General features: G+C 43.4%; 2 protein-coding genes across 5 annotated transcripts; one reads left to right on the top strand and one right to left on the bottom strand.

The window, feature by feature from the left end:
• The first annotated feature begins 674 nt into the window (after nt 1–674).
• vamp1b (vesicle associated membrane protein 1b) lies at nt 675–6,246 on the top strand. 2 transcript variants are annotated; one of them, XM_061819850.1, is made up of 5 exons: nt 675–759; nt 3,343–3,478; nt 3,574–3,732; nt 3,801–3,852; nt 6,001–6,246. In XM_061819850.1, coding segments are annotated over exons 1-5 (540 nt in total). In that variant the 5' UTR covers nt 675–757; the 3' UTR covers nt 6,192–6,246. The 2 variants fall into 2 exon arrangements, with proteins under 2 accessions (XP_061675834.1, XP_061675835.1); XM_061819851.1 differs by having other exon boundaries at nt 4,658–6,112.
• Nucleotides 6,247–6,586: 340 nt separating this feature from the next.
• On the bottom strand, nt 6,587–13,161 carry tapbpl (TAP binding protein like). 3 transcript variants are annotated; one of them, XM_061819802.1, is made up of 9 exons: nt 13,028–13,161; nt 12,346–12,402; nt 11,154–11,348; nt 10,795–11,064; nt 10,202–10,402; nt 9,951–10,118; nt 9,043–9,146; nt 7,751–7,976; nt 6,587–7,663 (listed from the first exon to the last, which is right to left on the bottom strand). In XM_061819802.1, the coding sequence occupies exons 2-9, from the start codon at nt 12,395–12,397 to the stop codon at nt 7,596–7,598; spliced, it is 1,284 nt and encodes a 427-aa protein (XP_061675786.1). In that variant the 5' UTR covers nt 12,398–12,402; nt 13,028–13,161; the 3' UTR covers nt 6,587–7,595. The 3 variants fall into 3 exon arrangements, with proteins under 3 accessions (XP_061675786.1, XP_061675784.1, XP_061675785.1); XM_061819801.1 differs by lacking the exon at nt 13,028–13,161 and adding an exon at nt 12,571–12,995 and having other exon boundaries at nt 6,589–7,663; XM_061819800.1 differs by lacking the exon at nt 13,028–13,161 and having other exon boundaries at nt 6,588–7,663; nt 12,346–12,995.
• Between the last annotated feature and the right edge of the window lie 312 nt (nt 13,162–13,473).

Raw genomic sequence — 13,473 nt, 5'->3', positions numbered from 1 at the left:
CAGAACTGTCAACGCACCACTGGATTTTGTTGCGCGTTGTTTGTAAACTCGAAGTGTCGCAAAACGAGGACCGCTGCTGTCCTGTGATGCGAACGACAGAAAAGCGTTGAGTCAACTCTCGGCGGGCATCCACGCACTGCGGTGACGTGTAATCACCCCCCCCCCCTCCCCCGCAGCCGAGCAAAAACTGCAGTAGGCTACTGCCAAGTGTGCGGGGGAGGCGGGGGGGGGGGTGCGTACTGCACTGTGGCTCCGAGTCCAAGTGCGGAAAGGTGGGAGAGGACCACCTCGACGCATTACTGCAGCAGCTGCAGCAGTCCGCGCATCCTCGCACTTCAAGTAGTGACGCGCAGAAAGAAGGAAGGCAACGGAACAAATCATCTTCGGGGGATTTTGGAGTGGGAATTCGTACATCGAGACAGCCAATTGACTTTTTCCTTCTTCTCCTTTTTTTTTTTTTAAAGGAGCTGGATACAGTCGCGAAGTACTCAGCATCACATCAGTTCACGTCTATTTGCTGACTGGCTAATTTTGTGGGGGGGGGGGGGGTGTTGCTGCACTGCGGCACTTTGACGCTTTTCTGAAAAACTATTTTCCGCTTCCTCTGTTTTGTCGGTTTCTTTCTCTTCTCGTTTCTCTGTCTCTCTTTTTTTTTTTACCCTCCCTGTGATTGTCGTGCGGTTTCGTCGCTCTTTCGTTTCATCGTTGGACTTCCGAAACGCCTCTGCTGAGTCAGCACAAACGACTGCATAAGAACATGTGAGTGTTTATGCGGAATTCGATCCATTTATTAGGATGTTGGATTCTGGGCGAGTTTGTGCTTTTCATTGAAACTCGTTTGTATCATCTTACTTTTGTAATCATTGCTGTACTTTATTTTACTAACTACGCCATACCAAACAACAAAAAAATGGTGACATTGCTAGAGTCACTTTGAGCATCCTTCTACCATTAAATGGGCACTTCTGTCCAGTTAAATTATGCTTGATTACAAAAGTGGATTCTAAAATCAAGACAACAGTCACATTTTGTACACTTGCACAATCGAATGCATCTTAAACGTGTGTTTGTTTATATTTAGATGAAATTGCGTTGTTCCTTATCTGTGGTGGTTTTTTTTTTTTTTTTGTATTTGTTTGTACTGACTGATCTTCCACGTTCTGTCTGTGTATAAAACATACATGTTAGATTTATTGAAGATGCTCAATCACAGGTGTCAAACTGTGGGCCCGTAGGCCAGATCTGGACTGCCGCATCATTTTACCTGGTCCTCTAAAGCAAATCATGTGTGTGTACTTCATGTTTCTTGCCTAAATCCGTACCATAATTGCAAATTGTCTTCGCTTTTACTAAAACTGAGTCACAGCACACATTTTTTTCCAAACTCCTTGATGAAACAATTTTCAATCACTTGCAATTCCAAAACAAGTTGTCAATTTTTTCCTGTAGCAAATGTGTGATAATATGAGGCGATTATACAGAGTCATATCAGCCCTCTGAGAAAACCATAACTCCAATGTGCCCCGTGAGAATAATGAGTTTGACACCCCTGCCTTAATGGACCTTTCCGACTGGCGATCTTCAGCTCTGCCCCCCCTTAACAACAGTTGCCATTCCCCACAATCTTCCAAAATGGGTCTGAAAATAACAGGTTTGAAATGGATTCTCTATCGTGTATTCCCGGTAACATTGTGGTATGTTTTTTGCCAAATGTGCCAGATGTGTCCAAGAGGGTTCTATAGAGAAGACTCAACTATTTCAAGCAATGATATGTACACGGAATTAAGATTTTGGACGAAGCAGGACGCAATGTCAGAGTTACAGCGAAATGTTGGCGATCGATGCAAAAAAAGTTTGACGCTTCACAAACTTCATATTGCAATCCAACAGGATAAATAGTGGAATCGTACTGCGCATGTAAAGCAGGGTGAATACTTTTTATTTCGAAAGATGACGAGTAATATCATTGTAGCCTTTATAAGTGGGTGGGTGCATTCATTTGACTTGGCTCGTAATCGAACCCTGTCTTAAAAGTCCGATGTGATACAAAATAGTTCAAATAGACATTTTGTCTTGCATGACATGCCGCATTTAGTAACTAACTAACCTGACTCTTTGGCATAAAACATGACACACTTCATTCATTAGGTCAGTGATACGCTAAAAAAGTGAAAGTTGTTCTCCTGCAATGTATAAAGCACTGATAATAATTCAATCAAACTCAGAGAAGATACTTCTCCCTCACTTACCTTCGAACATACTGCCTTGTGTTTGTTGATATTGTCCACATTTAGCTGTACGTGCGGTCTTCCGCGAGCCTTAATCCATCGTAGACACTTGCTCAACTTTGTTTTAGGCTTTGGAAAATGAATCAACCGGGCCCCTTGTAATCTAGCCGGATATCTTTCATCAGAATTACACGTTCCCCAAGCGCATCTGAGGACCATTTTCTTCGTAACATTAACTTTTCCAAGCGCACGCTACGGACAAGCAGCATTTCTTGTGCCACAATACGGCGAGAGGGGCGTGTCAAACCAGGGGTTAAGACAATACAGCTATTTGAATGGCTATTATTGTACGAGTGATTAACAGGTTGGAAAGGTCCATTATCCACAAATACATGAATACACGAGTCGCAAATACCTGGAGGAACACTATACTTTACAATAATGCACATTTTGTACAGTGTGGATAAAATATGATTATTATTGCGTTTGTAGTTTAAAGTAGTGTCGAATTGCACTGGATCACCCATAGTCCCGTTTCTAATAATAAACTATTTTGAAAAAGACAACAAAATTATAAGAAAGTTTGCAGTGCATATTCTTGAGAAACAATGACGTTGAAATGTAATGAGAAGTTTAATGTAGTATTTTGCTGTCCTCTTGTGGCGACTGTAGGCAATTCCACTGTATATGAATGAATGAATTTCAGAGTTCTTGTTTTGCATGTCCTTGGATGTGTGCCGAATGAAGTAACCAGTCTACATTCATCCTAATCCCATTGAACAGATTACGGGGTGCATTGTCATAATACTACATATAGAAAACTTAGAACTTGAAATTGATAGATACTGTCTTTTGTAATCAGGAGACAAGGAAAATACGGGGCAGTAGCTGGTCCAACTAGAAAATACAATAGTTCAACATTACTAAAAATGAAAACAATTTGCACTTTTGATACAGATCGTCGCAAAAACCATAAAGTACTTTGCTTTACAGTGGGGGTCCTCATAAAATGTAACCCCAAGGCCTTAAGTTCTACACGGACTGATTAGATTCCCCCCTCCCATGTCCTCGTGTCAATTATTTCGTCTTCATTTGTGAATACGGTTCTTCTCAGGTCCGCCCCAGATGCCGCAGCCCCCGGCGCTCCAGGAGCCCCCGGGGCAGACGGAGCCCCGGGAGGTGCGCCCCCCGCGCCGCCCAACACCTCCAGCAACCGCAGGCTGCAGCAGACGCAGGCCCAAGTCGAGGAGGTAAACACACAAACAAAAATAACTCACCCGGCAAACTGCTGACTTCTGTGATTCCAATATGTTTCCATCAAATTCTTCCTGCCCTGGACCGCCAGGTGGTGGACATCATGAGAGTGAACGTGGACAAGGTTCTGGAGAGGGACCAGAAGCTCTCAGAGCTGGATGACAGAGCGGACGCTCTCCAAGCGGGGGCGTCCCAGTTCGAAAGCTGCGCGGCCAAGCTCAAGAACAAGTACTGGTGGAAGAACTGCAAGGTGGGCACGCGAGCGCACGTCCGCCGCAATGTTCAGATGTTACCGGTGGCGTCTGCTTCTCCTTTCAGATGATGATCATGATGGGCATCATTGGAGTCATCATGCTGGGAATAATATTCTGTGAGTACACAAGAGTACTCATGTACTCGCTCCTACACGCTTTATACCAGCGGCGGGGGAAATGTGGCCCGGGATTCCGACAGCAAAACTCTGAATTTGGTCATTTGGGAACTTTTAAAAATTGCAAACTTTCCATTAATATGAATGTTATTATTATTAATTTGATGTATAAAAAATGTACAAGAGGAAAAGTACTTTGACAATAATGAGGAATCCAACTTTGTCTATTTCTCCTTATCATCTGTCTTATGCAACTGGTGCCCCCAACCACCGACATCTCGTTTTGTCTCACTGTAAATTCATCATTCAGTATCAGAGGGAGAGGAACAAGGACTCATTTTCTTAACCTCACACTAACTCAAAATAGTTAGAATGAGGTTATTATAAACAAACTGTGGAAAATTTTATTTCCTGAAAGTGCACAAGAAATGATTTACACCTCATCATCCATGGTTTCTCTCTTTGGTTGTTTTTCCCTGGGCGTGGTGTTTACTTGCACATCAGTTCACAGGCACAGGGAGTGGGCAGAGACGGCAATTTGTTTTCACAGATAGTTTTAATCATGTACTACTTCTTTAATTATGTTGGAAAAGCTTCCAATTTAGAAAATTCCCATCATACTTAAAAAGGTGTATCTGACAAGCACATTTTTGGTGGCGTTCATGGGTTGTTTAATATATGAGGGTATGTGATGCATTGCTCGGGGCCCATTAGCCTGATGACTCTCTCTCTCTCTTTCTCTCTCTCTCTCTCTCTCTCTCTCTCTCTCTCTGTCTGTCTCTCTCTCTCTCTCTGCCATTGGCAGTGTACTTCTTCTATTGAGCTTCGGCAATCATGAGGAACAAATATGGACTCGAGAACGTTGATGAGATGGATGACCGACAAGCGAGTACAACAAAAAAAAACAATCCTCCCTTTTCAACCATCCTCTCCTGATCTCCGACTGGTCTCGTCTGTTTTTCTTTGTCCTATTTTTGTCTCTTTTTTTGTGAACTCTGTTCTTGCCTTGCTCATCCTCGTCCTTCCGCCTGTGTTTTCGACTTAAGCCCCGCTTGGGTTCATCGTTGCTCGTGTATTATTGAGGGAAGCGCAGCTGTTAGAAGAAGGAAAGGCAAAGGAGGGAGAAGACCATTTTCGTTGAGGGCACTAGTGGAACAACTGTGTCTTACTACTGCTGTTTTTTTCCACTCCTGCGTAGCATTTCTGCACAGTAGCAGGACAAACTCTCCTTATAACTGTCTTACTAGCCAGACAAATTTGTGTACCCGTTGACAACTGTATGAAATATTAGTGCTACTATCAGTGAGATAACATTATGCCAGTTAGCATCTAGTGCAGGGGTGTCAAACTAATTTTTGTCGAGGGCCACATTATTCTTATGGTTTCCCTCGGAGGGCCATTATGACTGTGAAACCCTAAAAATATTGAATCGTCTCATCATATTTATATCAATTTATGAACTATTTCTGGGATGAGAAATCAAGGGTAATCAGTTTTTCAACTATTTTTCATGTTTGGTCATTCAAAAATTCTTGTAATTTCAATGTTATCATTTATGGAATTTGACAATTTGTAATTTTGGTCCAGATTTTCACAAAAACTGTGGAAGTTGACACACTAGATATGCCTTAGCGAGCCACATAAAATCACGTGGGGGGGGGGGGGGAGACATGGCCCCCGGGCCTTGAGTTTGACACCCGTGATCTAGCGCATCACTTTTAGTGCTGAAAGTAAAATGTACTTCTACTCCTAGTGTACCATAGTTATTTTGCTAATGTGCTGAACTGACATACTATTGAGTAAAAACAGCGTACTACTGGTAATTGGACCTCAAACATTTGAGCATTTGCTCTATCCAGTACTACTGAATAATCCTTCACATGTCTAATTTGAGCTAGTAGTGTTACTACAACACCACCGAAGTTTACAATAAGGTTTAACTGCATACCAGTGGGCCAAAAGAGGCTCAAGTAATGAAAAAAAAGTTACTAGTAAGACATTCAAGTCATTCAACTAGTGTGCCTCAATTATTCTACTGCGGTCTATTGAATTGTCATACTAGTGAGGGCAAAAAGTGTACTAGTATGCGGACCCTTGGATGGATAATGAACTGCTGCTAAAACGGCTTTCCAAACGTGTTCCTTTCAGGTCCGCCAATTTCAAGACTAACTCGGCTCCATTCGGAAAACGATGAGACGAACGAACGGAGCTTTGTCATTTCGACTTTTGTCGGTGATTGGAAGGATTCAAACGCGTTAGTGACTTTTAATTTGGGCCTGATTGGCAATTCTGGAGGTAGTATTAGTACATCATCTGTCATGCGTACATTTGTTTTGTAATGAGAGATGCGGCCACTCACAGACAATCGACACGATATGAGCCATAGATGTTTTTGTACAAGGTCAAAGTTGAGGATTAATCACATTTCTACATTTACACTCCATAATAATTTTTCCCTCAAAGAAGTTAATTAAAATGTCGTCATTTTGTTATTTTGATTCATTAATTTCATTCAATAATGGTAATTGATTTATTGTAAATAAGTATTTTAATTGTAAAATTAAAAAAACATATACTGTACACAAATATTAAAAAGTTTGGTATGACTTAAAAATCAAGAAATACTGATATTTTTGAAAGATAGGCACTAAGCGACTTCCAAACTTTCAAACGGTAATGTACAGTCCTCGGTAAATTAACCATAAATAATGAAGCTTTTACGGATTAGCATGGACCATTTTATTATTAAAATGAAGTTTTTACATCTTTTCCATGCACATTTGATTTTCAAATGCAGTCACAAGAGTGGCCCAATCCGGCTTTCGCTGGGGTCCGGTCACTCCGACACGAAGGCAAAAATCAGTCGAGATGAGATTTGTTTCCGGTTTCCATGGCAAACGTGCCCACAGCATTTTTTTCACCCGTCCTAAAAGCGCCACTCCTGCATCCGTTGTTTTATTCCCCTCTTCCAGCCTCTCGTCGGTGGGTTCAACGACCCCCCCCCTCCCCCGTGCGTTTAAGGTCCTCCCGATCCCGTAGAACTACTCACACGTGCCAAACGTCGGGCACTCCGACCCGCTAACATCACGTAGCCATTCTGACAAGCATCCGCCATGTTTGGCTCGACAGTAACTTTCGGGATATTTTTGTGCAGAGGGGTTGTTTCGATAGACAAGATGCTCATTTTTTCTTCTTTGAAGACTAATTGTGAATGGATCACGTTAAAAACGACGACCACGTGCATTTCCTCCTAGCTAACAAACAATCTCATTATATAGCGAAACGCTGTCATTTGGAACTAAACAAGTTTTGTGGTTTACACGGACAATGCAAGCGAGAGGTGAAAATGCTCGCAAGAATAAGTGCATGCTTGTCAATTTTGCTGATGCCAATAAAAGAAATGAATGAAAGTTCCCTTGGAAATGTTGTACGTTTTTAAACATTTTTATTTCAATTTAGGCTAGCCGAAACTATGTAGTTGTTTTAAACACCCAGGGTTAAAATCAATTTTTGTTTGATGTTTCGTTTGACAGTGAAGTTCAGCAACGAGTGGCATTGCCTTGAAACCAGTTTTGTAAGGATGTTTTTTTTTTTTTTTTTGGTGAAGTGTGTTGAGTTGTGTAGTGGTGTAGCACTCATTGGCTTGTATCTGTAAATGCTCACAAAATATCTTCAGGCACCACTTCAAAATAAATCAGTAAAGGACCCGCTTTAATTAAAAAATAGAAATAAATAAATAGTGTCTATCTGATGAGTTGGTAGAAGAACAGCACAGTGATGCCCAGGATTGACAACACCCACAAGTAATCATCTGAAAAATGACAAATAGTACTTATGTGTCCACGAAGAGGTATCATAGCAGTGTTCAGAGTGTCGGTTTTTATGATCGAGTCAGTACCTGCATCCAGGTGTTCGACCAGCACACTGACGGAAACAGGAGCGTCCAGAGCCGTGTGGGACACCCTGCAGGTGATTCGGGTTCCCGGGGCGACGCCGGGTGGCACGACGAGGTGGGACGACAGCGAGTATGTGCCGTCGCCGTGCTTGCGGTGGCTGGACAGCGAGCCCTGATCGGGGAAGGCCAAGGGCTTCTCGTCCGTCGGCGCTTGTGACAGCCACTCCACCTGAAGGAGAACCCAGCATGAAAGTCGCTTCTGCGGCTGTTTTACGGTGGTACCTTAACTTAAAGGTCAACTGTCATGAAATGGATGATTTTTAGTATGTTATTAATGAAAAAAACGGCAGCCGGTATGGACCCATCGTTTTTTTTCACCACAAAACATGATTTTGACGTATATGGCTTTTTGTAATTCCCGCCATGAAAATCCTCTCGAGGGATTTGTTTTCGACAAGAAGCCAGAAGTGACGTTGGAGGCAGTAGCGCGCTCAAGCAGACTCATTTGTTTCTATTAGTTTTACCTGCAGGAAGATAGCTCGTTGTTCCTTCCTGTTAGCCAAAATGCCGGCTCGTTGTATTCCTGGATATTGCTCGAATGCTCGGGAGGATGGATTCATTCTTCATGAGTTACAAAGAGGCCTGGTTCGTTGTGAAAAATGGATTGCACGGGCGTAAAGGCCGAGAGCTTCGTGGGTTCCAAATGACAGGTAGGTGTGTATACAGCTACTGAAAAAAATGAAAGTTTGGGGGCGACCACGTAATCCGTCTCTCATAACGTAACAAAAGATCAGCGTACGTATCACAGGGGTGCTAAATGTGTCGATGTGCGCGTCGGACAGCTTCCGCGTCGGGCTCTGGCTGGTTCATACATACTGTCTGGCAGTCTGTTGTTAGTTAGAAGTGATCCGCATATCATCTAAATATGACTTGAAACAATAGGGTAATATTGCCCCGGACACTTCACTCGATTGTGTGACGTTCTCTTCTTCGAAAAGAGCTTCCGTGTCTGAAGGGGAGTTTCCCATAGTGGGGGCCACAACGTGTTTTCAATGGCGAATGTCCATGGTGATGCACAGTAGATGCAGCCAATATGGCGACCGCTTGCATGTCAAATGACACTTCCGCAACTTTGCGCATGGATGATGCGTTCTCCGCTCATATTTATTTTTTTGTATGGACATTTAATTGAATAATGTCATATGTATTTTTCATTTAATCTATTTTAGAATGTTTATAGGGATGACACTTGACCTTTCATTCGTGAAAAAGGCAGAACCCCTGCTGTGACCCACCTGAGCCTCTAGAGGGTAGTATTGACTACAATGGCAGCTTAGAGTTTGTGCTGTATTTCCCTTCAAAATTAGCTTCTTCTTGGAAAGTGAAACACTTGGTGGTTCTGCAAAGAACCACAAAAGAGAGGAATGTAGAATTTCAATACACTGTACACAGACGCACAAAATATCAACTTCCGCCCGTCTGTATAATTTGTTCAATAAAGACGAAGCCATAACCCATGGAATTTCAAAATCAATTAATTTGACTGAAATGGCAATTGAAATTGTGATTGACAGGTAAGGTTAAAAAAAAGCTGATGTTGTGATGTGGCATAAGACAACGTTATTAAATATGTTCACTTGCTACAATAATTTAGAGGGTTCAATGTCCACTGCAGACATATTTACAGTATGAACGGAATACATGCGAGCTAGCCCACACGTCCGCAGAGCTTGTGTATCTGTCTGTGGAGATGGGCTGGATCCTGTTTTGGTACTCGGACCGGCCTACCACCAATGTCTGCCCTGGTGTGGGCATCACCGCAGTTGAGTTCAACCATTTCCAATCGAAGCAAGTTATTGCATACCTTTTAAAAGTGCCGCAAATAATCACGCACGTATATCTGCTTGTACGTACACCCATCAAATTCACTAATATCGCGTTAGAGTTGACTTTCTGGCACGAAGACCTCGAAACGAACGGCCTCTGCCATCTCGCAGCCAGTGTTGCGCTTGCACGAAAATGAAGATGCGCACTCGACAAAATTGACCCCACAATCTAAACATCTATATGCGCATAACGTGAACACCTGTTTTGGAATTCAAATACACCGACGTGGTTAACTTCTGTCTGTCCGTTCACATGACATGCAAATCTGACGTTGACGCCGCAGCTGTGAGCCGAGTGATGTTTGGGTGAAACTTACGAGCCACGTGGAGTTTAACCACCTGCTGACCCCGGAAAGGTCCGACAGTGACGGAGCAGATGTAGGCACCCTCATCCGTAACCTTCAGGTTGTTGAGTGTCACAGAGGCGTTGCCCTCGCTCACAACTTGCACGGCGTTGTTGCTCAACTGGCCGCTCCCCGGATGGACTGGCGAACAGGAATCATCGCCATCGTCAACACAGCGCCGTCGCTTCTCATCAAACGGTCGACCGTGTCGACGCCGCACTTACACACCGCGCTGCCTTCCGGATCGTTCAGCCTCGTCACCATCTTGACGACTTTCTGCCCTCGTCCCCGATCCTGCTGGTACCACTCGATGTTCACTTCTTCATCGGGCGACACGTCCTGATGCCTGAAGCCGCAATTGAGGAGGCAGAAACCTCTCAGCGGTGCAGTTAGGGACTTGAAAGTGGAAAACACCAGGAAGGACACTGAGGAGACAGAAAGCAACAAATGCCTTTGACTCAGCTTGAAGTGTGTTTCTATTGTTTCAAGTTCTGCTTCCTGGAAAGTCATTGGGATCCAGTCTCGTGACTTTTGTTAATTTTGCACAGCGTGTAGTGTAACTTTGCATAGAAAGAGGATTGATCCGACAGCTGACTTCAGATTTGTCCAATCAAAACGGCTCCTCTCATCACCTTTAAATGCATTGTGCTAGTAGTCGTTCAAACTGCGGGGTGTAGACAACTGAATTGCTTAAGTGCAAGAAGTCAAAGTCCACAAAAATCATTGACAACTGTAAACATCTGTCTTTCCAATGGTATACACAATGTAAACATCTGTCTGTCCTTTTACACACAAACACGCAAAGACTGTGTTTTACCCTCAGTCAGCAGCATTCCATCCTGGGTCAGAGAGAGTCCCAGTACATCATGGATCAGGCCCGATTGGTCCTTGACCAGTGGTATGACACGCAGGATCAACAAAGTGCTGAAAGCACCACCCTCCACAACGATGGACACCAGGAAATCGTCAGGTCCCAAGCCTTCCTTCGAGCCGTGGCGAGTGTAGCTGCTTATTTCGCACATCACCTCCTGCTCGTTGCAGTTCGCATGTAGCAGAACGGCCGCGTTGGGAATCTCGAAGGATGACGCTGCAAAAGACGGACGAGGGACACTCAAAGCACGGGTGACATTTTTTGGATTGGAAAACACTAAAAGGGGCAGGGGTGGTGGGAAGAACCTTTGGACTCCAATATAATGACACGTGGATCCACGTTGGGCGGCGGGACAAATGGAGTGAGCGCTTCAAGGCTTTCATCGGAACCGATGATGACTTCTCTCAAGATGAGGGTGGCCGGAGTCCAAGTCAAGGCGTGCTGTCCCAACGAGTTCTCCACGAACTTGCAGGACAGAACTATGTCTGCCACCCCAGAGGCTGCACATCGTGTGAAACACATAACAGAAAAGAAGAACTAAAGGAGACATTTAAAAATGTAAATTTAACTATCTGGAATTAACATTGTAAGTATCAACAACCTCTTGCTGACTGGCTGTAATTTTATTGGTGGACATTTTCATTGAAGATATCCGTAACGTAATTGTGACCAGTCAAAACGACAGACAGGTCAAAACTGCATTCCGGACACCTGTAGCAACATTTTGCCTCGGACAAATGATGTCATTTTGGCAGTTCGTGTGTTTGGGATTGCTCGTTGGAGATACTATAACTCCCATTCAGGTGCAGAGATCTGCGAGTAAGTTACAAATATCTGCTGCTGCATTGTGGGTAGGTTCTATGTAAACTCCAGTTTGAAATATCTATACCACCATTTTGAACGGTCATAATTTGACTAACAGATACAATTTGAGATTGTCTGAATAAAACTTAATTTAAGATATTTGAAGAGGGACATGAAGATATCTTGGATTGATCTAAATTAAAAATGTATATATTATAGGGTGGCAGCACGGTGGTAAAGCACTGGCCTCACAGTTCTGAGGACCCAGGTTTGATCCTCGCCTGTGTGGAGTTTGCATGTTCTCTCCGTGCCTGCGTGGTCTTCCTCCCACATCCCAAAAAAACATGCAACATTAATTGGACACTCTAAATTGCCCCGAGGTGTGATTGTGAGTGGGGCTGTTTGTCTCGATGTGCCCTGCGAATGGCAGGCAACCAGTTCAGGGTGTACCCCGCCTCCTGCCCGTTGACAGCTGAGATAGGCTCCAGCACTCCCCGCGACACTCGTGAGCATCAGCGGCAAAGAAAATGGATGGATGGATATCACAGGGTTAGGCTCAGTACGGCTCTGAGCGGTTGCCCAGTCAAAGGTCTCCCTCTGGTGGCCACTTTAATCATTCACATTCTTTGCACCTCGGAACGTCAGAAGTACTGACTATGTAGTTCGACGAGTTAAAAAAAAAAAAAATCTTACCACACGCGCATGTTGCGAAGAAGCCACACAAAATGATTCCCGTCAACTTCATGGCGTCTATTCGTGGTAAGCAAGAGCACAAGGAAAATCGTACTTTCACTTTCACTTGATTTCACCAAACTACATCTATGATTAGGCGGACGCAGTCGCACTACAGTACATTTGAGCCGCAATTTTAAATTACATAAGGCGATATTGAAGACCAGTACAGTAATAATGACAAACCAGAAGAGGAGAAGGAGCACCCCGGCACTTGCGGCAGTGTCCCTCTCACTTGTGTCGGCGTGAAAATAATAAATAAATGAAGAGGGAAATGGAGGCGCACGTGGGGAGGTGCGTGGTTACTATGGAGACCAGCACCTCCCACTTTTACAGTTTCTTTATACTGGAGTGCTTTACCTCACTTTTTTATTTTCACGCAAAATAATGGGAAGCAGATGAATATTTAATCGGAAAGCCATAAGCGTTCTATTAATATTGTTAGCAAAATTATCAACATTTGTGATTTAAACAATTACACAATACAGGAATTACTGATTCTACTGTTACTTCTGTTTTCTAACACTTAATATACTGTTTGTGTTCAAGAAATTTACATTAATTATCACAGTAGTTACTAATTTATTTTACATTTATTTCAAATATATACTTCCCCGAAAGGGACAAGCTGAAAGAAACTTACTTTTACTCCAAGAGGGGTTGCGTCAGGACGGGCCCGGCGTAAAAACGATACCAAACAAATATGAGCGTTCATCTGAGATGTTACGCTATGGCGACGCCTAACGGGACAAGCCGAAAGAAACTTCCTTCAACATATTTGCATACAAAGTGTACTTGTCTATCTACTGTACTTGTCCTATGCACTTTTGAAGTATCAATATTTATAACTCTTAATTTGTGTTGAGGGTGGAATGGTGGCATAACTGGTCAGGAAATCTGCCTTAAAGTTCAGAGGTCGTGGGTTTGAGTGAACTCACAGTTGGAGGGCTACAGCGCCCCCTCTTGCTTTGATCTGAGCTGTGCAGCCTTTGTGTGTACAGTAAAAGGGGAAAATATACTTTTAACAAATGGTGACACAGCTGGCTCTCATCTTTTGCTTTAATTTGTCTATCATTGGTGTCTAATAGC

This window comes from Syngnathoides biaculeatus, chromosome 5 (assembly GCF_019802595.1).
Source record: "Syngnathoides biaculeatus isolate LvHL_M chromosome 5, ASM1980259v1, whole genome shotgun sequence".
NCBI lineage: Eukaryota > Metazoa > Chordata > Actinopteri > Syngnathiformes > Syngnathidae > Syngnathoides > Syngnathoides biaculeatus.
The sequence above is the reverse complement of the archived record's forward strand: the minus strand, read 5'-3'. Positions and strand labels throughout refer to the sequence as shown.